General features: G+C 55.0%; 2 protein-coding genes across 3 annotated transcripts in view; one reads left to right on the top strand and one right to left on the bottom strand.

Moving 5' to 3' along the window:
* Positions 1 to 24,062, bottom strand: part of SLC5A10 (solute carrier family 5 member 10) — a 47,817-nt gene that overhangs the window by 10,452 nt on the left and 13,303 nt on the right. For both annotated transcript variants that reach the window (XM_084760902.1, XM_084760903.1), the window contains one exon: positions 21,143 to 21,278. In XM_084760902.1, the coding sequence (XP_084617028.1) occupies positions 21,143 to 21,278 (136 nt within the window). The remainder of the gene's footprint in view (positions 1 to 21,142; positions 21,279 to 24,062) is intronic.
* On the top strand, positions 776 to 24,059 carry FAM83G (family with sequence similarity 83 member G). The gene is made up of 6 exons (XM_084760873.1): positions 776 to 866; positions 1,154 to 1,759; positions 12,166 to 12,333; positions 18,521 to 18,645; positions 19,326 to 20,580; positions 23,635 to 24,059. The coding sequence occupies exons 2-6, from the start codon at positions 1,235 to 1,237 to the stop codon at positions 23,995 to 23,997; spliced, it is 2,436 nt and encodes an 811-aa protein (XP_084616999.1). The 5' UTR covers positions 776 to 866; positions 1,154 to 1,234; the 3' UTR covers positions 23,998 to 24,059.

Genomic DNA, 24,062 nt, shown 5'->3' with positions numbered 1-24,062 from the left:
GCCAAGCAGCTTGCCACAGTGTTGACATGGCATAAGGCTTCCTGTGGATGAGGATCCCAAAGGTGCTAACTAGGCTTGGGAGGCAGTGGCTGCAGGGCAAGGAGGCCTGACAGGCTAATGAACAGTGGCGACATGTCTGAAGAGGTACAATAATACCACCACGGGCAAGGGTCCCTAGGGACGCAAGCTAGCTCCATCTTGGCCCAGAGCTGGTTGGTGGGCTGGAAAGACAGGACAGAATCAGCTTGGAAGCCTGGAGCAACAAGCTTCAGGAAGGAGCAGTTTGTCCGCAGGGCTTAATGGGCTTTGCCAACCTGCACCTAGACACCCTGCCCTCACATGTGGAGCCAATGCTCTCCATTACTGGGAGTCACCTAGCCAAGAGCTGGGTCCAAGCACAGTTTGGACCTCTCCACCTTTCCCTGTCGCAGGGCTTAGGCATGTGCACCAGGGCATGACAAGTAGGATCCAGGCAGGCAGCATCGCTCAGGGCTTAACCTGTGCCTGCTCTGTGCACACGGAGAGTGTGGAAGCAGCTGCGGGGTGGAGCCATGGCCCAACCTTCCCTCTACAACTGGACAGCTTAGTATCCCACCTACGAGTCACAACTAGGCTAGGGCTGGACCAGGATTGCCAACAGAAGCGGGGGAAGGCTTCTGTGCGGCCCGAGGCAGCAAACTGTCCAGCCTTGCACTGTCTGGGACAGGTGAATCAGCTTCCGGCCCCGCCCTCGGGTCCACACGTGACCCTAGGTGAGGGCGGAGGGGAGGGCGGGACCGCCCTTAGTCACGGGCGGTCCAGCCGGCTGCCACCACCAACGCCTGCGGTTCCTTGGATCGTCCGGTCTGCACGGCGCCACCTGCCCGGTAAGTAAGTCCCTCCTCCGGGCAGGCCTCCGGGTTTGCGAGCCCGATCCAGGTTTGCGCCCCGGCTTTTAATCCAGACTTGGGGCGAGGTTCCCTGGCAGCCCCAGCTAGTTCCCAGGGTTCCGCGAACTCCAGGCGGATCCCTAGACTCAGAAGCGAACGGCGGCCCTGGACGGCTCCAGCCCCTTCGAGACTCCTCGCCCCGCCCACTCGACCACGCCCCCTCACTTCGCCACGCCCCCACCCGACCTCTGACCTGGACCACAGTCTTCTGCTGGTTCCCTCAGGTGCGGTTCGCAGAGGCGCCGAGGCCCCGGAGCCCGAGAGCGCGGTGCCCGTCGGGCCGCGTTCCCACAGCGAGGGCCGCCATGGCCTTCTCCCAGGTGCAGTGTCTGGACGACAACCACGTGAACTGGCGTTCCAGCGAGTCGAAGCCCGAGTTCTTCTACAGCGAGGAGCAGCGGCTGGCCCTGGAGGCGCTGGTGGCCCGGGGTCGCGACGCCTTCTACGAGGTGCTGAAGCGCGAAAACATCCGCGACTTTCTGTCGGAGCTGGAGCTCTCGCGTATCGTGGAGGCCATCGAGGTGTACGACCCGGGCTCGGAGGACCCGCGGGGCTCGGGCCGCCGCCCCGAGCTCCGGGACAACGGAGGCGCGGATGCCAGCGAGGATGCCAGCGCGGCGGGCGAGCCCCCGGACACGGCCGAGCCACTGCCCTCGCTGGAGTACTGGCCCCAAAAGTCGGACCGCTCCATCCCGCAGCTGGACCTGGGCTGGCCTGACACCATCGCCTATCGAGGTGTGACCCGGGCCAGCGTCTACATGCAGCCACCCATCGACGGGCAGCCGCACATCAAGGAGGTGGTGCGCAAGATGGTCAGCCAGGCGCAGAAGGTGAGGCGCCACGGCGGGACCCCATTCACCCGGCACGCGTGGGGAACCAGATGGCCCCCGCCCCGGACCTCTGGCTGACCTCTTGGTTGCCTCCTTCAGCAGGCAGCAGCCGAATACCCACCTCCTTTAGCAGGTGCCCCCTGGGCTTTCAGGATCAAAGGGCTTCTGTGCCCTGCTCGAGTGCTTCTGAGTTTCTTGAATGCAGTGCATGAGCCATGTGGGAGGAATCCGAGCTCCCCTTTACCTTGCTTCAGATCGACTAGCAGGTAGAAGGTTGCATGCATACACACACACACACACACACACACACACACACACACACACACACACACACACACACACACAGAGTTTGCTGGCAGGAGGCTGGTCTGGAGCCCTGAGGAAAATCTACCTACTTCCCAGCTGTGCTGAGTGGCTGGCAGTGGCTGCTCAGCTTCTCTAAGCCCTTTTCTGAAAGCTACAGTAGCAGCCACTGTCCAGGTCAGGGTGCCTGGATGGGGGGTGGGGGTACCACCTGTTGAAGGTTCTCGCCAGTGGAAGAGGTGAGAGTCTACTTGGGTTGTGGTTTGCCATCAAGAGGCTTCTCAACCTTGTTTGGATCCCCTTACCTGACACCCCCAGGGCTGTGGGTGACTGCTCCACGCTGACACACTGACACACATCTTGAGAAGTAACGTAGCCGTAACTGGGTGGCCGTGGCTGTGAGTGGAGGTGTGCCTGCTTTGACAGGCATGGGTGGCCCGGCATGTTGTGTTACATCTGGAGCAGGCGTGGCCTCAGCTGGTAGTGAGAGTGTCCCTAGCTTCTCTGACCCCTTCACCGTCCAGGTCCAGCATGGGGCAGTCAAGTATACAAGGCCAGATGTTCACCCTGGGGACTGTCCTGGCTGACAGGGATCTCTTAGGCAGGGAGACCAAAAATGGGTCAGTAGCTAGGAAGGTGGCTTGGCTCTGGTTTCCAGGAGAGACGAGGTTCTGGCCACAGGGCTGCCAGCTGAGGGTTTCTAGTATGTAGGTACAGTTTGCATCTCTGGTCATCGTGATGATGGAGTATTGGGTGGCAGGAATGAGGAAGGCCTGGATAATTCTCTGGATGCCCGACAATAGCCGGAGACCTGTTGCCCCTAAAAGGGCCTGGGGTGTCTCCCATTTGTGGCAGAGCCCAGATACTTGAGAGGAGGAATAAAATCTGACAGGGGCCTGACCTGCTCTCCCAGAAAGGAGGCAGCTTCCACTTTCCAGCTTGGCCTGGGAACCGCCACAGGCTCTAATCTTCTGCAGACAGATTGACAAGGGCCCAGTCAGTGATAGGGACAGATAGGGGTGCCTGGGGCCAAGTTGTACCCTTAGGGTTTCCTGTCCCCATCCCTGCGACCACAGCTGAGATATGTCTACTTCCTGCAGACCTATAGCTTCATATGCACCTAGTCCCACTCCTCCAAGGTACAGTGGCACCTGTCTAAGGTGACAGCCAGGAAGACATCTGATCTTAGTGTGAGTGAGCCCCATCTATGTGGCACCAAAGTAGGTGACTTCCTACTGCATTGACCTCTGCTTCCTACACCTGGAGCCTGGTCCCCTCATCAGGGAGTCCTAGAGGGGCCTAGGAGTTGACAGAGAGACAGAGATAAGAGTTTGTTCACACCCCCACGGTGCTGTCTTGGCCCAGGCCCCTCCCCTGTGGGCCTGTGGGAGTCCCTGTTCCCCTATCCCTGTCTTGTGGCCCACACAGTACGTGGGAAGGCTATAATAACAGCTTCAGTGGAGTGTGAGCATGTTATAATCTCAGGTAGTGTTATCTGCCTCTTTTTTTTTTTTTTCACATGCAGAAACTGAGGCCAGACTCATAAGTCGTCCTGCCCAAGGTCACTTAGGCCTGTGGCACTCCAGGACCTACCCTGGAGTTGGTACCTGGTAGCAGGGCAGTGACAAGCAGGACCTGGGAGGGGCAGCTGACCTAGGTGGCCTGAGTCTTTTACCTCTTTACTGCTGCTTCCCAGCCTCCTGGGGCGGGCCCAGACGCCAATGGATGCTGACTGAGCGCTTTGCCCGCCCTCTCCTTGTTCCTCCTGTAGGAGATCTGCTGTCTTATCTCTCACCATGAGTCATCTCTTGCCCCTCTCACTCACCTCCCCTCTTCACCCTATTCCAGGGTTAGGGGAACCCCAGGCTTCTAGGGCTCAGATGGGGGGTTTTGCTGACTAGCCCTTTTCCATGGGGGCTTCTGCAGCATGGATGCTGGCACTGAGTCACTCTTCCCGTAGTCAGCACAACTGACGGACCCTAGGGCAAGGAAATGACACAGCACACACTCAGCTCACGCCACCTCAGCCACCCCTGGTGGCCATGTTCCTGTCAGGGTTGCTCTGCTGCACCCTCCCTTCCCTGAAGACCGAAATGGTCTAACTGGGAAGAGACAGGAGTTCGGGAGCAGGCCCTGGTGCTGCCTCCACTGTGGGGTTGGACCAGCCCTGGCTTCTCCTAGGCCCTGGTTGTTCTGTCTATGAAGTGGCTACAGGCACGGAGGGCTGTAGAGGGTCCCCTTGGTCCTGCCACCTGCTGCGTGGCTCCTAGACTCAGCTGGAACTGGGAACGGTGGGGTCCACACTGCACTCTCATGATTGTGTGGCCCTGAGCTACCAGCTTGTTCGCTCTGCACTGTTCTCCATTCACAGTGAGCTCCCTCTGAGGCAGCCCCTGCTCGCCCTCTCCCGGCCCTCCCCCAAGCTTAGGCTGGGAGGAGCCACCCCTGGGCTCTAGCCGCATACCAGAGGCCTGTAGCATCACGCCTGGGAGGGTGAGGGCAAGTGTGGCCTTCAGAGGGTGAGGTTGGGTGGGGTTGGGCCTCCATCAGAGGCTCTTACAGCAGATCCTAGTGCCTACCCTGACGAGGACTAACCCCTTACCAGCCCCAGGGGGATCGTGTGTCATACCTTCCACAAGTTACTGTGGAGGGCACAGAAGGAAGCTGAGGTGTCAGGTGCTGGCCCTCAGCTGGCCTCAAATGTATGTCTTCCAGCCAGGGCTCATGATTGGAGGCCCAGAGAAGTTGTGTTTCATGCCCGGGCCACACAGCAGGAAGAAAGTGGAACCAAGTTTCATGACACCCCATTGACCCCCACATCTTGCTTGTTGGATCCCTGCCTTCACACTCTGGAGTCTTGGCCTGTCGCTTGGCTCCAGGAGAATAAAGGCAGCTTAATGAGGCATTTATTAAATACCAACTATATGCCAAGTGCTGAACAGGCGCTTTGCCTGCTCTGTGTAATCCTTGCTACAGCTCCATAAAGTAGGTGTTGCCCCTATTGTCCACAGAAGGAATCCAAGGTTTGGCGGGGCTCAGAGAGGGCGAGCACCTTGCCCAAAGCCTCAGAACTGAGAACTGGAGGATGTAAACTGTAGGCTCTGTACAACCACATCCCATAATGAGCCCATTAGGCCTTGCTCCCTGCTTGCTTAGCTCAGGGCAGTGAAAGCATGTTTGCAGGTTCCTGGGCCCCTAGACACTGGGCTGCCACCGATGAAAGAAAGCTGGCCACGCTGGGCCTGGAACGGGGAGCCACAGTTATTCCCAGTCCCTCAGTACTGCAGGCTAGCCACACGTCACATCATGAAGGTTCAGTCAACACTGCCTTGCATGCCTTCCACAGTATTGTAAGGGTATGTTTGCTGCCTAGTGCTGTTGCTGCTGTTCAAGTGTGTGAGTACACTGACTCTGCAGGCAGCATCCAGCAATGTGTGCCTCCAGGTGTGTCCTTTTATTCGGAGGCACATGACTGTACCAAAATAGCCCCCAACACAGAGACTCCTGTGGGCCAGGAGCTGCTTTTTGCCTGCTGTGGCAGCTCCTGCCTTGGGCGAGGCCACACCTGTTGGGGTGGGAGCCATCAGATAGCATAATCCCAGGTGTTGGCTCTAGTCTTCTCTAAGGCTCCCCACCCCGTGGCAAGCTCCTGCATCGTAATGGAGAGCTGAGATGTGCCCTGCCTGGAAGGAGCCCTTCTGCTGTTCTCCAGGAGGGAACCCTGCCACCTGCTCATGTCACAGATGAGGCCAAAGCATAGAATGGCATGGAGCTTTGGGTCTTTGGTGTGGTTGCACCTGGGCTGGGTTCTGTGGAGCTCTTGGTCATGGTAGTTTGGAAGTTTACCCTGAAGCCAAAGGTCATCCCTTGGGTTGAGAGAGGCCCTGGATTGCCTGCCACTTGGCCACTACTAGGGTTCATAGCTGACCTCCACCAGACAGGCCCCCACACAGGCCTTCCAGGGTACACCCCATATGGGGTGTGGGAAAGACCAGCTTCAGGGTCAGGCAGACTCAGATCCAAGCCCAGTTCTGTCTTGTCTCTGGCAGCTCCTGAGAGCTCCTCGCCTCTGTACTGGGCCGTCCTCAGTAAGACTGGTTCCTGCTTGTCAAAGGCCAGGAGAGATTTAAATGACCACAAGAGAGCATGAGTTATTCCTCAGCATGGTATGTAGTGCCAAGCTGCAGCCAGTGGATACCAGGTCTCCGCACTCCCTCCATCTTCATATTCACCTGCCAGCCACCAACACACCCCATGACCCTACAACTCCGTTTTCAGCTTTACGGAGCCCCAGGGAGGAAGAGAAGGCTTCCTGAGGCACAGGGAGTCTCACAATAGCACCCATTCCCCTGAGCTCTGTTAAGGGTCTGTGGAGTGACCAGCAAGGCTTGTTGTCTATGACTTGCTGGCTGCAGCCATCCTCTAATTGGCTTTAATGAGGCTTCTTTCTAACAGGTGGCATGGTCCCAAGCAGCAGCTGGGGTTCAGGATGGAGAAAGAGGTACTTTGGAGGTTTATCCTACCTCCATACCACCATAACAAGTAGAGAAAGTGAGTGTTGGAGTGACCCAGGAAGGCAGGGCAGGGCAGGGCAGGGCAGGGATGGCCAGGCTGAGGCAGGTCTACTTCAGGGTAAGGTGGGCTCTGAGAGATGGTGGTGTGGGATCCGAGCTAGGAAAGATACATGATCCTGACAGTGGGAGAGGTGTGCAGCCCTGGACTGTGACTACGTCCCTGGGAAGTGCAACATTCTCTGTGAATGTTGGTGGCCTGCTATTTCTGTGGCTTGGATCAGACCCCTCCACCCCAGGAGGGAAGACTCCCCACCCCACTACTAGAACACAAGGTAGGCAGGAACTCACTCTTCTGGCCTCAGTTTCTTCACCTCCACAAGGGGGTGACTGCTGCAGGGCACAGCCTGCCAGGAGTGACTTCTCGCAGCTTTATGCCTCATTTTCCTTGCCGTCTACTTCTAAGTGGACAGTTTGTTTTCATGGAGTTGCTCACTGTCTCTTTTCTCATTGACTCTGGTGAGATGTCAGCTTCCCTCCATATGAAATGGCCTGTTTTCCTTCTAGCTGTCCTCTCCTCCTCCTCCTCCTCTTCCTCTTCTTTCTCCTCCTGTGCCTCCTCTTCCTCTTCTTTTTCTTTTTCCTCTTTTTCTTCTTCTCCTCCTCCTCCTCCTTCGTCTTTCCTTCTGCCTTTTGGTTTTTCGAGGCAGGGTTTCTCTGTGTAGCCTTGGCTGTCCTGGACTCACTTTGTAGACCAGGCTGGCCTTGAATTTAAGAGGTCTGCCTGTCTCTGCCTCCTGAGTGCTGGGATTAAAGGCATGCACCACCACGCCCAGCATCCTATTGGCTATTCTTAAGAGTCTAAATTGCTGGTTTTGAGTGGTTTGGTTCTATGTGCTTTGACGGCTTTCCTTTGTCTCTTCTGTGTGTCATTGAGTCTGTGGATTTCCAGTCTTACCAAGTGAAGAAGTAAACTTCCGTGGTTATTTAGTCACGTGTCTTTCTGATCTCTCTCACTCCATCCCCTGCAGTTAGCTTCCCTCTGTTAGACTTCTTGAAGTTTAACATGGGTGCTGATTGCTTGCTGTGCTTCTCCAGTCCCTTTCTCTCTGTGTGATGTTTAGATACTTGGTGCTGCCATATCTTCAACTTCACTCTTCTTCCATGATACCCAACAACTACAAATGCCAGCCACTATAGATTTTCATTTAGTTTCGGTTTTTTCTTCTATACCTTTATTTATTTTGGCAGGGTCCCTCTACATAGCCCTGGCTGTCCTGGGACTCACTCTGTAGACCAGGCTGTCCTTGAACTCACAGAGATCCTTTTTCCTCTTCCTCCTGTTGCTGGGATTAAAAGGCGTGAGCCACCTGGCCCTGCCCCTTCAGTGAGTCTTGTTTTCCCATTTCTTTGTATAGTAATTCTCTATTGAGTACCAGAAACTGTGACTTTTTGTTTTGTTTTGTTTTTAGAGACAGGGTTTCTCTGTGTAGCCTTGACTGTCCTGGACTCACTTTGTAGACCAGGCTGGCCTTGAACTCACAGAAATCCGCCTGCCTCTGCCTCCCAATTGCTGGGGTTACGGGCATGCGGCACCATGGCTGCCAGAAACAGTGGCTTTTATGTTGTAGGCTGCTGGTGTGTGTTTGTTCTTTTAAATATTTTAGAGATTTGTTGTAGAATGCAGTGAAGTTCCTTGGGAGCAAACACTTTTGGGGAGTGGGGTGTGGATGGAAGCCAGGCCCTCAGCACGCCAGATGAGCATCTGTACTGCTGCACCAGCTGAACACTGTGAAGTTTTGCTCTTGACTCTTGTTAGGAAGGAGCAGAATAGGCTGTAGGATAGGAGTGGCCCACTGGCCACACCAAACGCCACACCTGCTTCACCACATCTGGAATACAGATGTATTCTCTGCCATCCATACCACTTGTCTCCCATACTGACACACACAACCACTTGGAATAGGGAGCCTAGGCTGTTTACATGTGGCTCTTTGCAGAGGTTTGCCTATCCTTGGTTCAGGAATTCCTTGCCCAATACCTAGGCAGTGTCCTTTTGCAGATTGTCCACAGGCCCATGTGTCAGGATGGCTTCTGCCCTAGCTAAGAAGACATGAGCCTCTTGTGATCCTGTATATGGGGACTGTCTGTTGCTTTAGCTGCCCCTTGGGTCATTTTTCCAGTGTTGGATGTTTCCTTCCGTGAGTGAGCTACCCAGATGCCAGCTGATAGTTTGAGGGACCCTGAACAGCTCTCCAGATATGGGCAGCGTCAACAGGTGGCCCTGGAGACAGCCTGTATGGAACACTCAAGGCAGGATGTTTGGGGGGAAAGGAACCGGTGGGGTCAGGATTCTCAGGAAAGGTGTGGCAGAGGCTGGGCCAGCACCCCAATAGTTTTCAGCTATGTTCAGACCAGCTGGCTGCTCACCCACCCCTCCTCTTTGGCACTTGTGGGGAAACCTGTCCATCCGCTGTCCCATGAGGACGCTTTGCTCTATGTGAAGTTTAGAGGCACAAACAGCTTGGAAGAAGCTCCTGTGGGTGTTTGGAGCCGTGGGCTGGTGCCAGCACCTGGCAGAGCTGGATCCTATCAGTCTCTTATGAGGTGTAGCTACCAAACTGTCTTTCACAGACCCTGTTAACATGGCAGGATGCTCCAGCCAGCTCATACAGGCCACAGTGGGCTGTGAGCAGAGCTCTAGGGTGCATAAAGGCAGGCGCTTCAGCAGGCTTTGATAGCTTATCCACCACCCCATTTCATAGATGTGGAAACTGAGGGGCTTAAGATGGGAGGTGGCTAGGACCAGGCCTTGAGCACTTTGGGAGCTCCAGGGCCACACCGCCTGTCTCCCTGATAGATGAAAATTCTCTGAGACCCTCCCAGGCAGAACACCCTTCGATGGGTTCACAGTGTCACAAATGAGGTAGGACATCCAAACAGGTAATTGAGTGGTTGTGAGGCACGGTGCTTCAGGGTCCTCTCTTGTGAGAAGAGAGGGAAAACTGCTGGCTGCAGCATTTTTGAGGTTCTAGAGGTAATGCTAGGAGCTGTGAACTCTAGAAATCCTAGGCTGGGAGGAGTGTGCAAGGCAGGCTGGGCTTATTTCAGTCTCTGTCACTGGCTGCCACCACAATTCCGGCCTACAAACCCAATATAGTCTCACATGTACCAAGAGTTCTCAAAGGACCTTTGTGACCTAACCATGGGCAGGCCAAGATGTGGTGAGGTGCTGTGCAGTGGCAGGAAGCTTTCTCCCAACAGTACCTCACATACCAGAGCACCACGAGCACCTTTATTTCCAATGTTATCTTGGACTCTAGGAGCAGTAGGGAGCCCTTCCTTGCAGCAGCATCTCAGATCCCAGGAGCACTAGGCAGCCATCCCTTCCAGTATAGCTGATACCTGTTTAGTCTTCCTGTCGCCATCGTAGGGATAAAATCCAACTCCCAAAGAGAGCCAGAGTCAGCCATGGGACCCTGTTAGGGATCCACCTTGAGGCATGGGTCCTAACAAGTCCATCTTGGCAGCCTGTGATTTCTGGATCAGGTACCGTGTCCTGCTGGGGCACATCTCAATCTGCCATGGTGCCCACAGCTTGGAACCAGCCGTGACGGATCTGGGATGCACTGTGCTGGAGAACCTCCAGGGAGCAGTATGTCAGCCAGGTCAGGCCTCTTCCCAGGGCAGTACAAGTAGCTGTTTGCTTGCTCAGGAATGGCCTAACACACACACACAGACACACACACACAGACACACACACACAGACACACACACACACACAGACACACACACACACAGACACACACACACACAGACACACACACAGACACACAGACACACACACACACACACACACACACACACACACACACACACACACACACACACAGAGTCTATCAGTGTGCTGCGGTCATCAGGAGCCCACCTACTGTGAGTCTCTTCTCTTGCTTTATGGCTTCCCCAGTAATCTCTGGCTTTTGCTGAGCATATGCTGAGTGGGAAGCTCTTGTGTCCTCCATCTCACCTCACCTCTCCCACTCTGCGAAGGAAAGTACTTCCTCATCTAGCGCCGATACTGCCCTCCAGCTTACCCCTGCCAGTATCAGCTCTGTGCCCACTCTGCCACCAGAGAGCTCCTAAGGGATAGTGAGGAGCTGCCCTCTGAAGACTCAGGGGTCCCCAGGGCTCAGCCTCCTTTCCCTTTCCACCCTGAGCAGATCAGCACCACCAGGCCCTGAAAACCACAGGGTCAAAAGGAGGGCCAGAGAGCAGCCCGGTACTGCCAGGGGTGGGGAGTATTCACTCTGCTTCAACTTGCCTCATGATGTCAACAGCCTCGGTTTGCCCAGCTGTGTGCTGGGATCTCACCCAGCTGCTTGCAAGAGGTTAGAGTGGGGTGTCAGAGGCAAGGCTGCCTGGGAAGAAGGCAGCGTGTGTGTGGCCCTGAGGACCCCCTCAGATTGGGGTCGCTGATGTGCACTGCCCTGAGTGTGCTTGCTTCTCATGAATGGAACCTATTTTGCTGATGAGAAAACAAGAGCCCAGAGATATTTAAGGGTTTAACTTAGGGTCACACAGCAAGTTCACTGCCGGGCAGGCCTAAAGCCTCCTCCTCCTCCTTAGGAGTTTGGACTTTGGTGCCAGATGAGCAGCAGGCGTCAACAGAGGCCAGAGGCTCAGGAGGAGCCCAGATGGGCCTGCAGGGGCTAGCCTGGTGAGCTCACTGTGGGTGTGTAGACATGTCCCCAGTAGGTTCAGGTGGCCTCTTGTTACCCTGGATGTACAGATCTCATTGAGGGAAGATGCTGAGCTACACTCATGAGCTCAGCCCCCTGATAGGCCTGGTGGGTTCCAGCCCTACTGTCACAGCTCCCCAGGGACTTGTAGCTCCTTTGGCATTGTCAGCCAGTGTGAGGGAAGGGGCAGTGTAGGGAGCTGGCACCTGAGTTGAGAACATCCCTGGTCTATTACTGTGCTCTGCTGGGGGCCACATTGTGAGTGCCATTCTAGTCCTCTGGTTGGCAGGGAACTGAGGCGTTTGGTTGCCTGGGTGGGACAGTTATACTTTGACCTCTGGACCTCACCCTTAGTCAGGTTCAGGAGAGTGGCAGTCACCTGTGGTGGGCATATATGTGGGCAAGTGACAAGAAGAGCACGTGCTGATGTGGGTGCTGTCAGGTTCAGGTAGGCATTCTGCTGAAGTTCACTGCAGCCCAGGAAGGTCCCAAGTCAGTGGTCATGCCATCTTCTGGCCTCCTCTCCACTGTGCCAACGTCTGGTTTGTCTCAGCATCTTCAGGAGTCAGGAAAGAACATGTGTCTTGAATCTGATCCAGGAGGGCACAAGTGCAGGTTCCTGTGCTCAGCCCCTGGCTATGCTCGGGGCCTCACTGGACCTTCCTGGTGGTAGCACCAGTCAGTGAATCCCAACCTGGTTGAGGAAGGAGGCTCCGAGGACCAGCTGAACACATGGAACAGTGACAGACCTTGCCCCTGCACTCTCTCTGCCTTGAAGACTACTGGAGCCAGGGTTTTTACAGCCTTGTGTCTTGGTAGCAGCTTGTAAACCACCATCTTTCCCTGTTCCCAGGTGATCGCTGTGGTCATGGACATGTTCACAGACGTGGACATCTTCAAGGACCTTCTGGACGCCGGCTTCAAGAGGAAGGTGGCTGTGTACATCATTGTGGATGAGAGCAATGTCAAATATTTCTTGCACATGTGTGAGCGGGCTCACATGCACCTGGGGCACCTCAAGGTGAGCTGTCTTCCCTTGCTTGGGAAGCTAGAGGGCAGGAGTCATTAAGTCAGTCAACAAACATTGCCTTATAGACAACACCTTATACCAGAGTTTGATCATCCCGGAGCTTTCTGCCAGATGGTCACACCACTTGAATGCCCTGAGGGATAGGATATTTACTACCTCCAACAGGTAGATAAGATAAACACAGATCTAATGCCTTCACCCAGGTGCCAGAGTGCCTGCCAGGTACTGTGTTACCCATGCCTCATAGGTTTCCTGTCTGTCTGCATACCTCTGGTGACAGGTGTGAGCTCACTGCCTCCTCAGGCAGCTCCTACCTCACCTGGAGAGCTCTGGCCCCCAAAATCGGGAGCTAAGCTCCGATTTATCTCATCAGTCCCATGGGATGGCATTAGAATCTGTCTCAGATGCAGGAAATACCTTCATGCCAAGGTCAGGGTTGAAGTGGGCTTGAGATGCCTAAGCAGTGTGGGATAGATCGCTGGGGCAAGGAGGCACAGTGGGATGGAGTTCAAGAAGAGAAAGATAACGCCTGGGTCCTCAGCTTCGCTTTGCTCTGTCTGAGATCTTGTTGCCTGCTGCTCTGGGCTCCATGACTTCATTGGTCTGATGGGTAGATAAATTGGTGTGGCCAGGCTCTTCCACTAAGACCCCCCAGCTTTTGGTGCCTTGCTCAGCCATAGCTCAGCACCTATGCACAGCCCACGTCCCTGAGTATAAGACGTCTGCAGAAGCAGCTGGTCTCGCACAGCATGTGACTGCTCAAAGCACTTTCTGTGGTGTAACTTATTTGAGCCACTGACAGCCCGAGTGGCATGGATCTGTCATCCCATTTTACAGATGAAGCAGGTGGTGCCAAGTGTCGCTGCCAATAAACTAGAAATGAGGGCCAAGTGCCCCAGGCTGGCGGCCTGTGATTGAAACACAGATTCCAGATCACACAGGGCTGGTGACAGTGACAGGGCTTGAAACCTGTAATTTGTCAGCATTTGTCAAGGCCCCCCTGTGGAGCCTTTCAAGTGGGTGTGAGTTCTCTGCTGTGCTACCAGTCTCTAATTTCAGGGAGTTCTTCATGTGGTCTCTAGGTAAGTTGACCCCAAGCCCCGCACCCACCTAGCATGTAATTAGCACCTAGAAATGGTTCTGGGGAGGCTGACAGCTCAGGCCAGAAAGAGCCATTGTGTAGAAGTTCTGAAAAAGGGGACTTGGGACTTGGCTGCTCTGAGGGCCAGCAGCAGCTCCAGCAGCTCCAGGAAGGTCCCCATTCCATGCATTTGCCACATACTGGTAGTGCTTAGCATGTATGTCACTCGACCCATGACGCTCATAAGAGAGGCAGACAAAAGCTGGGTCCTGTGGGTGCCAGGGGGCATCCTCATCCAGGCTGGTTGCTTGGAGGCCATGGCCCACAGCGTCTGAGGACCCCTCTTGGTGGAGAATCCGTGGTGGCTCCTCAGTCTGGGGTTTTCTGAGCTTCTGGACTTGGAAAGCAGTGGGACTTGTCACTGCCTGTGACTTTATGGGGGTGTCTGAGCCAAGACACATGTAGCTGTTCAGACTAGGATCCCACAAGAAAGACAGGGAAACTGAGGTCTAGGAGAGGGTATAACTTGTGCCTAAGAGCCAGTAAGAAATGGGTTTGACAAGGAGAGTGCACACCTGTCTCTCAGAATTCTCTGATGCTTCCCACATGGGCTTCCTGCCCACTGCCTACTGTGGGAGTTGGCTCCTGGAGTTGCTTGTGGGTGAAACTTTAGGTTAGTAGCTGTGTACACACTAAGGTGAGCAGGGGTGCAGTTGCCAACCTGGGGTTAAAGCAGGGGCTGTGGGAGCCAGCCTTGCCTGTCTCACTGTTAGCTCTCAACTGTCCCAGGACCACCAGGGCTGGAAGGCAGCCTGCTAGATTTAGTAGCCTGTCCTGTCTCACTTTACTGCCTTCTTCTCTGGGGAGGTAGCCAGGTCTAAAGGGCCAGACATCTTCATGGGCAAAAAGTGGCCCCAGCTTCTTAATTCTCATCTGACCATAGCCCTAGACAAGTGGTCAGAGGTGCTTGTGGGTATAGTCCTGCCAGGTGTCACTGTGTGGAGAGCCTGCCTTCCTGGCCAGCTTCCCTGCCGTGGGCTGGCTGGGTCTGGGCCTGTTTTTGGATCACTTCCTGTGCTGGTAACCCATAGACTGCTCTCAGCCACCCACTACCCTCTCCCAATCCTGCTCTAACCTGCCTCAGAGTCTGTAAGCCCAAGTTACAGGCAGTCCTGGCAGGGTCACATTTGTGACAATAGGGTATCAGGCACCAAACTGGGAAGACACCAAGGGCCCTGCCATCACACCATAAGCAGTTCTTGGTTCTGGGCCTCCATTGTTTGTGTGGAAAATGGGCCCATCTCCATGCCTTCCCTCTGGCAGGAATATTTTAAAACATTATTTATTTGGTTTTGTTTGTTTGTTTGTTTCATTTTTGGTTTTTCAAGATAGGGTTTCTTTGTGTAGCGTTGGCATCCTGGACTCACTTTATAGACCAGGCTAGTCTTGAACTCACAGCGATCTGCTTGCCTCTGCCTCCAGAGTGCTGGAATTACAGGTGTGTGCCACCGTGCCCAGCAATAATTACTTTTTTATAAATATTATTTATAAATAATAATTTATTTTACATATATAGGTGTTTTGCCAGCATGTATGTTTGTGTAAAGGTGTCAGGTCCCCTGGAACTGGAGTTACAGATAGTTGTGAACTACCATGTGGGTGCTGGGGATTGAACCTGGATCCTCTGGAAGAGCAGTCAGTGCTCTTAACTGCTGAGCCCTCTCTCCAGCGCCTGTCGGGACAATTGTGCAGAGCATAGGAGGAGACTGTGGTGGGCATAAGTGAGACAGCTTCCTTTGCCCCGTGTGGCTAGGGACAATGTTCCTAACATTGTTCTGAGTGCCAAGCGGCTTCCAGTTCTTTCAAAATAGTAGTGTGCTAGGAGCCATCCTCTCTCGGCAACAGTTCTGTTCCTAGTCCCCACATGAAGGGAGTGATGTATACATAGCCTCGTCTGATGTGTGTACCCCAGCTGTTTCGGGGACCACAGTCTGCTGGCCCTAAAGGCAGTAAGGAAAAAAAGTCCCCAACATTACAAATGAGCAATGGGCCCTGAAAAGAGTGCCCAGCCCTTTAGCCTTATCCCTTCCCAACGTCACAGGACCAGGGCAGTGACTAGGTCATATGTTGGGGTGACCCTAGTGCTAAGAGCCAGTGGGAGCTAGGCCAGAGCTGTGAAAGACCCATCAATGTGAAAAGCTCCTTGGCCTGTGCAGGCAAACTGGAAAAACCAGCAGCCACCTGAGCTGACTCCATAGCTGGCAAGCAAGGAAACACCAGCCACCAACAGCCATGGGAAGGCACATGGTGAGGAGACCTGACTGGGCCCAGGTCCCCACTGGGCCAGAGAAGGAGAAGAGATGCTCAAAGCTGTGTCCTGCCAGGCTCCAGTTGGGATTGTTGGGGAGATTAGAGGGGAGGTGGGCTAGACCCCAGCCCCTGTCCCCTCCTAAGTAAGCTCATGCCCTACGTGGTTGGGCCTGGGCCACGGATAGGTAAAGATATATGCCAGGGTCTTGTATCTGGGGGCACAGGGGCTCACTTCAGTGGGCTGGCCATGACATAGGGTACTATTGGCATCAAGTAGGTAGAGGCAGGGCCTTTAACAGGCCGACAGTGACCTAGCCCACCATGTCGGTCATCCTAGGGGAGGAGCTAGGAGTACTAACACCAGGGCTTCCAGCGCACAAGGGACTTCCTACTGAATATCATGTCTGTTCATGAGTCAGGGTGAGAGGTGCAGGGTGAGCCGCAGCTCTGCCTCCTACCCCAGCTCATCTCTTGCACTTCCTGTGGTCCAGGCATGGCTGACTGATGATGCCTTCGCCCTCATCACCTCCCTTGCTAAGTCCTCCAGGCTGGCCACCAAGTGTGGCTGACAGCAGCCCAGGCTATCCCAGATATGCCACAAGTTTGTATCCCATTATGTCCCCGGTGAAAACTCAGTCCTCTCTACAGCTCCCTGCAGGCCATTCAGCCCTCAAGCTGCAGGTGGCCCAGGTAGACAGACACATGCTGCAGGAAAGGAAGCTAAGACACGGAGAGGCCCAGCCAGTGTCTGAGTCACGTAGTCCAGAGTTCCGAATGCCCAGGCCAGCCTGATAGCATCCAGCATGGTGTATGCCAACCCTGTATCCTCTATGAGGACTCTGGGCCAGAGCAGCCTGACTCACCTCCGCTTCCTGCCTTGTCCCACCCAGCTCCACTGTGCCTATGGAGGTCTGAGAGAGTCTAAGGACCCTCCACCCGCCTGCCCATCCCCAGCTAGGGGCATCCCAGGACCTGAAACAATACAGCTCTGTGGGATCCTCCACCTGTGCTCACGCGAGCCCAGACACCTGAGACATTACCTCATCTGGGCCAGGCCCATGGGGCGAGGCTACCAGGAACAGCAGGCAGAGGGTGGGGGGCCTGATGCAAGCCCCTGCCTGCTGCCCAGCCTCAGTGGTGGATGAGCAGATGGGTTCAGTGCCAGTCCCCACTATGCAGACAGGGAAACTACAGCCTAGAGAGGGCAAAGGGCTTGCTTGGAATCACATGGTAGGTCAGTGGCACAACACAGGCCTGCCTCTCATGTGGCTGAGTTATTCCAAGATGAAAGTAATGGCTTTCTGAGCCCTTCAGAAGGACAGAATTTGGGGTGAGTAAAGACAAACAGGCTGGTTGCCTAGGTGAGGCGCATGGCCCCAGCACACAGAGTGTTGGATGGTGAGACCACAGGATACCACAGAGCTGGGCTGTGTGGTTGGCAAAGGTGACAGGGAAGGCTTCTAAGATCTTTGTTCCAACCTCTGGTCCCTGAGCATGCAGTGTGTTAGGTACAAAGTCACGGGTGCTAATTGTCCTGGACCCTGGCCAGCTTCCTGCTGAGTTGGCTGTGGGCAGGCTGCGGGCAGGTGGGGCCAGAGTGAGCTCGGCCCTGGAAACAGCTTATCTGCCTTCGAGGCCAGGCCCAGCAACAAGACAATTGTTCACCCCACAGCTGGGTGGACATCATGTGGGGACCCACCCAGGGTCCACCCCTGTCAACTTCTGTAGCTAGGACTCTGGGCCACCAGGAGAGCATGGAGGTAGGAAGAGCTGGACAGGGGACGCAGTGGCTAGTCCTCTCACTCCGGCCACCTCCCTGATCCACACCAGGCCCTGGCCTCGGCCTCTGTATGCCCGTTCATTCACCCATCCTCCACACGCTGGCACTGCTCTGACATGCAGGTCTAGCTTGTTCTCTCTAACCTTCCATGGCTCCCCCAGCCCACAGACAAAGCAAGTGGGGGTCTCTTTCACCAGAGTCAAGTCCAGGTGTGCAGCAGCCTGCCTTTCCGCTGCCCAGCCTCTGCATCCCTGCCCTGGGGTGCTTGTCCTCCTTACGTCAGCCTTTCCTGGGAACCTCCCAGCCCCCACCTTCATTCACTCCTCTGCTTCTGGCCATCCCAGGTTGTTGTTTTGACTCATCTGCCTCGCTGCCGCCACCTCCACAGTAGCATCCTTGTCACTGTCATCTTTGTCTGCCACCGGGGACCGCAGCAGGGGTCAGTGCACAAATGAACATGTGGGCAGTTAATAAACTGAAACCACTGAGTGGGTGAGGGAACAGATAGGCAAGTTACAGCTCAGTCTGACAAGGACTGTGCCACTAGTCAGTGTCTGAATCCATAGCTCTGGCAGGAGTGAGACTCCCGTCACATGTGAGTAGACCAGTCAGGAAGCTCTTAAGCCAGATGGACCCTGGGTCTCCTACATGATGTTCTATTTTGTGAGCCTCAGCAGTTCCTTTATGCGTAGATTTCAGTCAGGTTTTCCTCACTCCGTGTGGCCCCTGTACTCAATCCTGGATCGTGCAGCACCCAGGCCCTGGGTGGTTCTGGAGGCATTGCACTGAAAAGAAAGGCCCTTTATATGTTCAGGACCAAGGGAAGGCCAGCAGTTTGTGGCTCCACTTTCTCTTTGGCCAGGACCCTTTCCTCTCTGGGCCTGTGGGTTCTGAGTGCCTTCCCCTACAGACTGTCTCTGGGCTCTGGGCCGTCTGCTGCTGCCACCTCTGCCTGTGAAATCAGTGCCTGTAGTTGTCTAATTCTGCCTCCCCGTCTCCCAACACAGAATCTCAGGGTACGCAGCATCGGGGGAACTGAGTTCTTCACACGGTCAGCCACCAAGTTCAAGGGTGTCCTGGCCCAGAAGTTCATGTTTGTGGATGGAGACCGGGCTGTATGTGGCTCCTACAGGTGATTCTCCTCTGGGACGTGGGGAGGGGTTGCCTCTGGTTCCCAGCTGGTTTCTGCCCTTAATCCCTGCATGTGACACGCTGGTTATTCCAGTTCATTGCTCCCAAAACTGCTGAGCTGTGCGCAGGACAGGGTCCACCCACTGTCTTTGGAGGCAGGCAGGGAAGACTTCTGTCCAAGCAGGCTGTTGTTCTATCCCACACAGTCACTGGCTCAGGGGTAGGGTGGGCTAGGTCATGGTGAATTTGCTCAAGACCTTTAGAAAGTCACTCAAGAGCCATCTCCAGGGCCAGAGTGAGCTCTGCACCATCACAAGGCAGGGCGGATTTGCCACAGTCACTCTGATAACAACAAAGGTACCAGTGACAGCCACCATGCTGGGTGGTTACTGGTACCTGAGGCTACAGTAGGTACCCTCATGCTGCCTTCATGAGTCCAGTAGAGCCCCAGGGGTTTGCTGGGGAAAAGCTAGGCATAGGCTCCCAGATTCAGGTTTGACTCCCCACCCCAGCTGTGCCCCACCCAGTGCCACCTATGTTTTTATACAGTGGCCAGTCCGACAAGCTCCAGCTGGAATTCACACTGTAGATGCCCATGGCCTCAGGGTTCAGGGACACTCCGCTAAGTCAGGGAGGCCCACATACCCTGTACTGACCTCCTATCCTGCCTTTGTGTTGTAGCTTCACATGGTCAGCTGCAAGGACGGATCGGAATGTGATCTCCGTGCTGTCTGGTCAGGTGGTAGAGATGTTTGATCGGCAGTTCCAGGAGCTGTACCTCATGTCCCAAGGTGTCAGCCTCAAGGACATCCCCATGGAGAAGGAGCCAGAGCCAGAGCCCATTGTGCTGCCATCTGTGGTGCCCCTGGCACCCACGGGCACCATGGCCAAGAAGCTTGTGAACCCCAAGTATGCACTGGTCAAGGCCAAGAGTGTGGATGAAATTGCCAAGACTTCTGAGAAGCAGGAGGTTTCAAAGCCTCCAGGGCTGCGGGGCCCTGCAGTGGCTGAGCGCCCAGGGGACCTATCTGAGCTGCTGCCACCTATCCACCCGGGGCTGCTCAACCTGGAAAGGGCTAACATGTTTGAGTACTTGCCCACATGGGTAGAGCCAGATCCAGAGCCTGGCAGTGACATCCTAGGCTATATCAACATCATTGACCCCAAAATCTGGAACCCTCAGCCCAACCAGATGAACCGCATCAAGATCCGTGACACAGCCCATGCCAGCACCCAGCACCAGCTATGGAAGCAGAGTCAGGGGGCCCGTCCCTGCCCAGAACCCTGCCCTCCCCCAGCACCCAGGGACTCCCAGGATGTGGTCCCAGCTGAAAATGGCTTCCCTCAGGACAACCCTGAACCTCAGGCCCCTGTACCTAAGCCCCGAACAGTCCCTGTGGCAAGTGTACTTGCCCAAGATGGTATCAATATTGGCTGGGCCCTGGATACCCCAGAAAAGGAGACACCCCCAAATGGGATAGAACCCACACTACCCAGTCCGACCAGCCAAAGCCAGGCCTCACTACAGCGAAAGTTATCTGTGACCCAGGATGGTCCCGATGGCCTGGAGACAGGACTCCCCAATGGGCTGGATGGGGAAGAGGATGATGATGATGACGACTACGTGACCCTCAGTGACCAGGACAGCCTCTCAGGCAGCTCTGGCCCTGGCCAACGGCGACCCTCGGTGGCCTCGTCAGTGTCAGACGAGTACTTTGAAGTGAGGGAGCGGTCAGTACCTCTCCAGAGACGCCACTCAGAGCAGATGACCAATGGACCAGGCCACCCACCCCGACGACAGCTGAGTGCCCCTCATGTAACCCGTGGAACCTTTAGTGGTCCCCTGAGTGGCCACCTGTGGGCCCAGGGTCGGGGAAGAGAAGATGTAGATGCATCAAGGATACAGGCGCAACGCCCCGTGGACAGGCAGCCTCAGGTGGGTCTGGCCCCTCATTCTCAGGTATTCTGCAGTCACCTCAAGAACCCAAAATGCCCACATCCTGAGCCACTGTGTCCCAGGCTGCAGCGACGCCCCTTGTTACAAACAGAAATGATGAAAGGGAAAGAGTAGAACCACCCGGGCCGTGTGGCTGCCCAGTAGTAGGCTGAGGATCTCAGTCCCAGAGTCTCAACAACAAAAGAAAAGCTAAAAAGCACACGTTTCCACATTCCTCCAGCTCTTGTGTACCCAGAGTTACAGGGTCTGATATGTCCTACCAGGGAGAAGGTACAGATCCTGGTTTGCAGACGAAGCTTAATAGGTGGTCAGGCATGTTCCTTTACACTCACAAGGCCACACAGTTGTAAATCCTCCTCACCTGGACTTTATGCTAAGCCACCTCCTTGTAGATTCACTTGTGCTCTTAAGGACAGTCCCTCCCTCGTCCATGTTGGGCAACAGCAAATCCCTCCTTTGTCATCTAGTGGCTTTTGTAGACTAAATCCTTAGAGCCTTGGGTGCCCTGCCACTGCAGGTGTGGCCACAGAGCCCATCCTACCTGGGAAAAGCGCTCGGCTTATCATGCCTGGCATGATCATCAGGCCCATGGGCAGCATCTTCAGGTAGCTGGCTAGAATGGAGCCTGCCTTGGCATGGTTCAGGTTCCGGGCAGACAGGGACCGCTGCACGATGACCTGGGATAGAGGAGGAAAAGAAATGAGACTCAGCCTTGGGGGATGTCTGTATCAGCATCTCCTGAGGGGCCTGGTGAGGCAACACAAGTTAGAGGCAGTGTTGTTCACCCTGGACTGACCTAAGATGAGCGGCAGAGTGCCAACAGCCATAGTTTCCAGATTTGCAGGATGGGATGGGCACATGAGATCCCTCCCAGATCTGATATTTGATTTTGCTGCTAGTTTGAACTTTCCTCCTCTTTTCCTTCTGTTTTTGAGGCAAGGTCTTCCTCTGTAGCCCCCCAGGATGGCTTGGATCTTAACTTTGTATCCTATGCTGGCTTTGAACTCACAACAATCCTGTCTCAGTCTCCCAAATGGGATTTAAGGTATAGGTCACCATTCTGGATTTGATTGTAGAGAAAGCGGGGGAGGCTGGGGGTGTATCTCTGTGCTGGTGCCCTGCTTCACAAAGGGCCCCGGCAGCCTTGGGGGGCCAGCAGAGTCTGTGGGTCACTGTCCAGAGCAGGTGTTCTGATGGCATAGCGCCTTCAGGGGGTTACACAGTGTAACTCTGAAATGCGTCTCTCCTGTGCTAGTCCCTTGATTGTCACAAGCTGACTCACAAATAGAAAGTATGTTCACTTCCTTCATGTGTGGCAGCTGGCATTGACCCTAAGTAGCTGGCCCTGTGACAGATGCTGTTGCCCCAGGTGGCTCAGAATTTGTGTGGAATGAGAACAGTAAAGGGGTACCCCACTACCCAGCTTGCGTGTCCCTCCTGGGGAGGTCTGCACGCATATCCCTGGCCTGGTCACTTCACCTTCCAGGCCTGTGTCTCATCCGAACATGTGTCACTGCCACCCAACCAAGTATGGCTTCAAGGATGAAGCTGGCTACTTTGGTGTTAGAGTAGCTAGGCCTGGCTCCTCAGGGCCCTGGCTGCCATGAACGTGCTTAAGTTCTTAGTCATGGCTGTGCTGGAGGATGTCGCTGACCAACAGGAAGACAGTCCACCTCTTGCCACACACATCAGCTGGGCACAGGAACACCAGCTTCCTGCACTTGGAGGATCCCAGGAGGCATTCTCCTCTGTGGATCCCTGTGCTGTACATCCAGGGACAGTGAGGCCAGGAGGGATGGTGGCAGAGCCTCGCCCTGAGCTTCCTGTTTCCTTCCTTCTTTCCATACATCATCCTTCTTTTCTTTAAGACAGGGTCTCACTGTGGTCACCCTGGTTGACCTGGAACTCTCTATGTAGACAAGACCACCGCCCTTGAACTCATAGAGATCTGCCTGCCTATGTCTTCCAAGGGTTGGGGGATTAAAAGTGTGCACTACCTTACCCAGCCGACTATTGGCTTTCTGATGACAAAATGGTCACTTACTACCCACTGGAGGTGAGCCTGTAGCTAGGGAAAGGGGTGGAGTTCAGTCAGACCCTCAGGTGCCAGTGAGGGCCAGCTGGGGCCCTGGGGCCCTGTCTCAATACTAAGGCCTGCGTCTTGTAGCCGACCCAGCCCAAGGTGAGGCCAGGGAGTCAGGGCTGGGGCTGTAGCCACCTAGGGTCAGCATAGGCCATCCTCCGTATCCTTGGAAACCCTCTCTAGGCCTTTTGGGCTCTTTATCTGCACTCATCCAGCCATGAGGACAGGATGGATGCTGACTCATTGGCCTTCGTGGGAAATGCTTCTGAATGGCATTCTACCCAGAGATGTGAGACTGGGCTGGGCTGCCCAGTGGGAAAAACAAGAGGTGGCAGGGATTAGGGGCCTTAATCTACTCCCCTCCAGGCTGCCTTTTACCATACTAGGTTGGCTCTCAAGCCTCAGGAAAAGGCCTGAAAGGCCTGGGAAGGAGGTAAAGGCCAGTTGGGAACCTCAGGCAGCTGGAGCCCCAGAGCAGAGCCGTCCTACTTGAAAGCAACAGGCTACACAGGGAAATGAAGGCAAGCTCCCCATGCTGCTGTCACCTCCCACTACTGCTTCTCTACCTCTCCAGGGCTGCCCCGCAGCCTTCAGGAGAGGCTGGTCAGGCATCGATCCCCTATGTCTAGAGAGGGAAGTGGCTTGTCTGGCCATCTGGAGGGTTCGTGATCAGGAGAGGTCAGAATCAGATCAATTCTCAGACGGAAGCACTGCCCCCAACCAACAGCCTGCTCTGGTCCTGCCATCCACATCTGACCCTGTTTGCAGATGCATGAACCACAGAGGGAAGAGCCATCCCATATTACAGATGGGGAAACTGAGACTCTAAGTGGTTAAACCCTCTGGTGAGTGGCAGAGGCAAACCAGGCTGTGTCTGGCTCATGCAGCACGAGTCCTGCTGGCCCTCCCTCCATGCCATCCAAGACCTCACTCTCCTTTTTTTTCTCCAGGGCCAGCAGTTCCACCGACATGGAGGCACTACCTCAAGGACCCCAGGGCCTCCCCGTTACCGGCCTGCTGCTGATGGTACCCAGAGCTCTTCCAAGAAGGGAAGCCCAGCCACAGCAGGGCCCCACCACTGGCAGCCCAAGGGTAGCCCAACATCTCGAATGCTGCCAGATTCTGGGAGCCCAAGGCCAATCCGAAACACTCGCCTCCGAGCAGAGTTCAGGACCACTGAGGAACTTCCAAGTCCCTTTGGAATCCCATACTCCAAATTGTCCCAGTCAAAGCACCTGAAGGCCAGGGCGGGTGGCAATCAATGGGCCCCATCTGACTCTAAGCGCAGGGCCCGAGACCACAAGGAACCTTAGCAGCCCAGATGGACCCCAACCCAGCCCTAGAGGGCAGCAGATGGGGGGTGGGCAATGTTGGTGCT

This window comes from Acomys minous (assembly GCF_964271855.1).
Source record: "Acomys minous genome assembly, chromosome: 16".
Taxonomy (NCBI): domain Eukaryota; kingdom Metazoa; phylum Chordata; class Mammalia; order Rodentia; family Muridae; genus Acomys; species Acomys minous.
Note: the sequence above shows the minus strand (reverse complement) of the source record. Positions and strands in the feature narration are given on the sequence as shown.

Excerpts from the sequence above, each read along its gene's own strand:
- FAM83G (XM_084760873.1), top strand. The coding sequence starts at position 1,235 with ATGGCCTTCTCCCAGGTGCAGTGTCTGGACGACAACCACGTGAACTGG. Across the intron at positions 18,646-19,325 it reads GCTGTATGTGGCTCCTACAG|CTTCACATGGTCAGCTGCAA; the intron begins GTGATTCTCCTC and ends TTTGTGTTGTAG. Across the intron at positions 20,581-23,634 it reads CCGTGGACAGGCAGCCTCAG|GGCCAGCAGTTCCACCGACA; the intron begins GTGGGTCTGGCC and ends TTTTTTCTCCAG.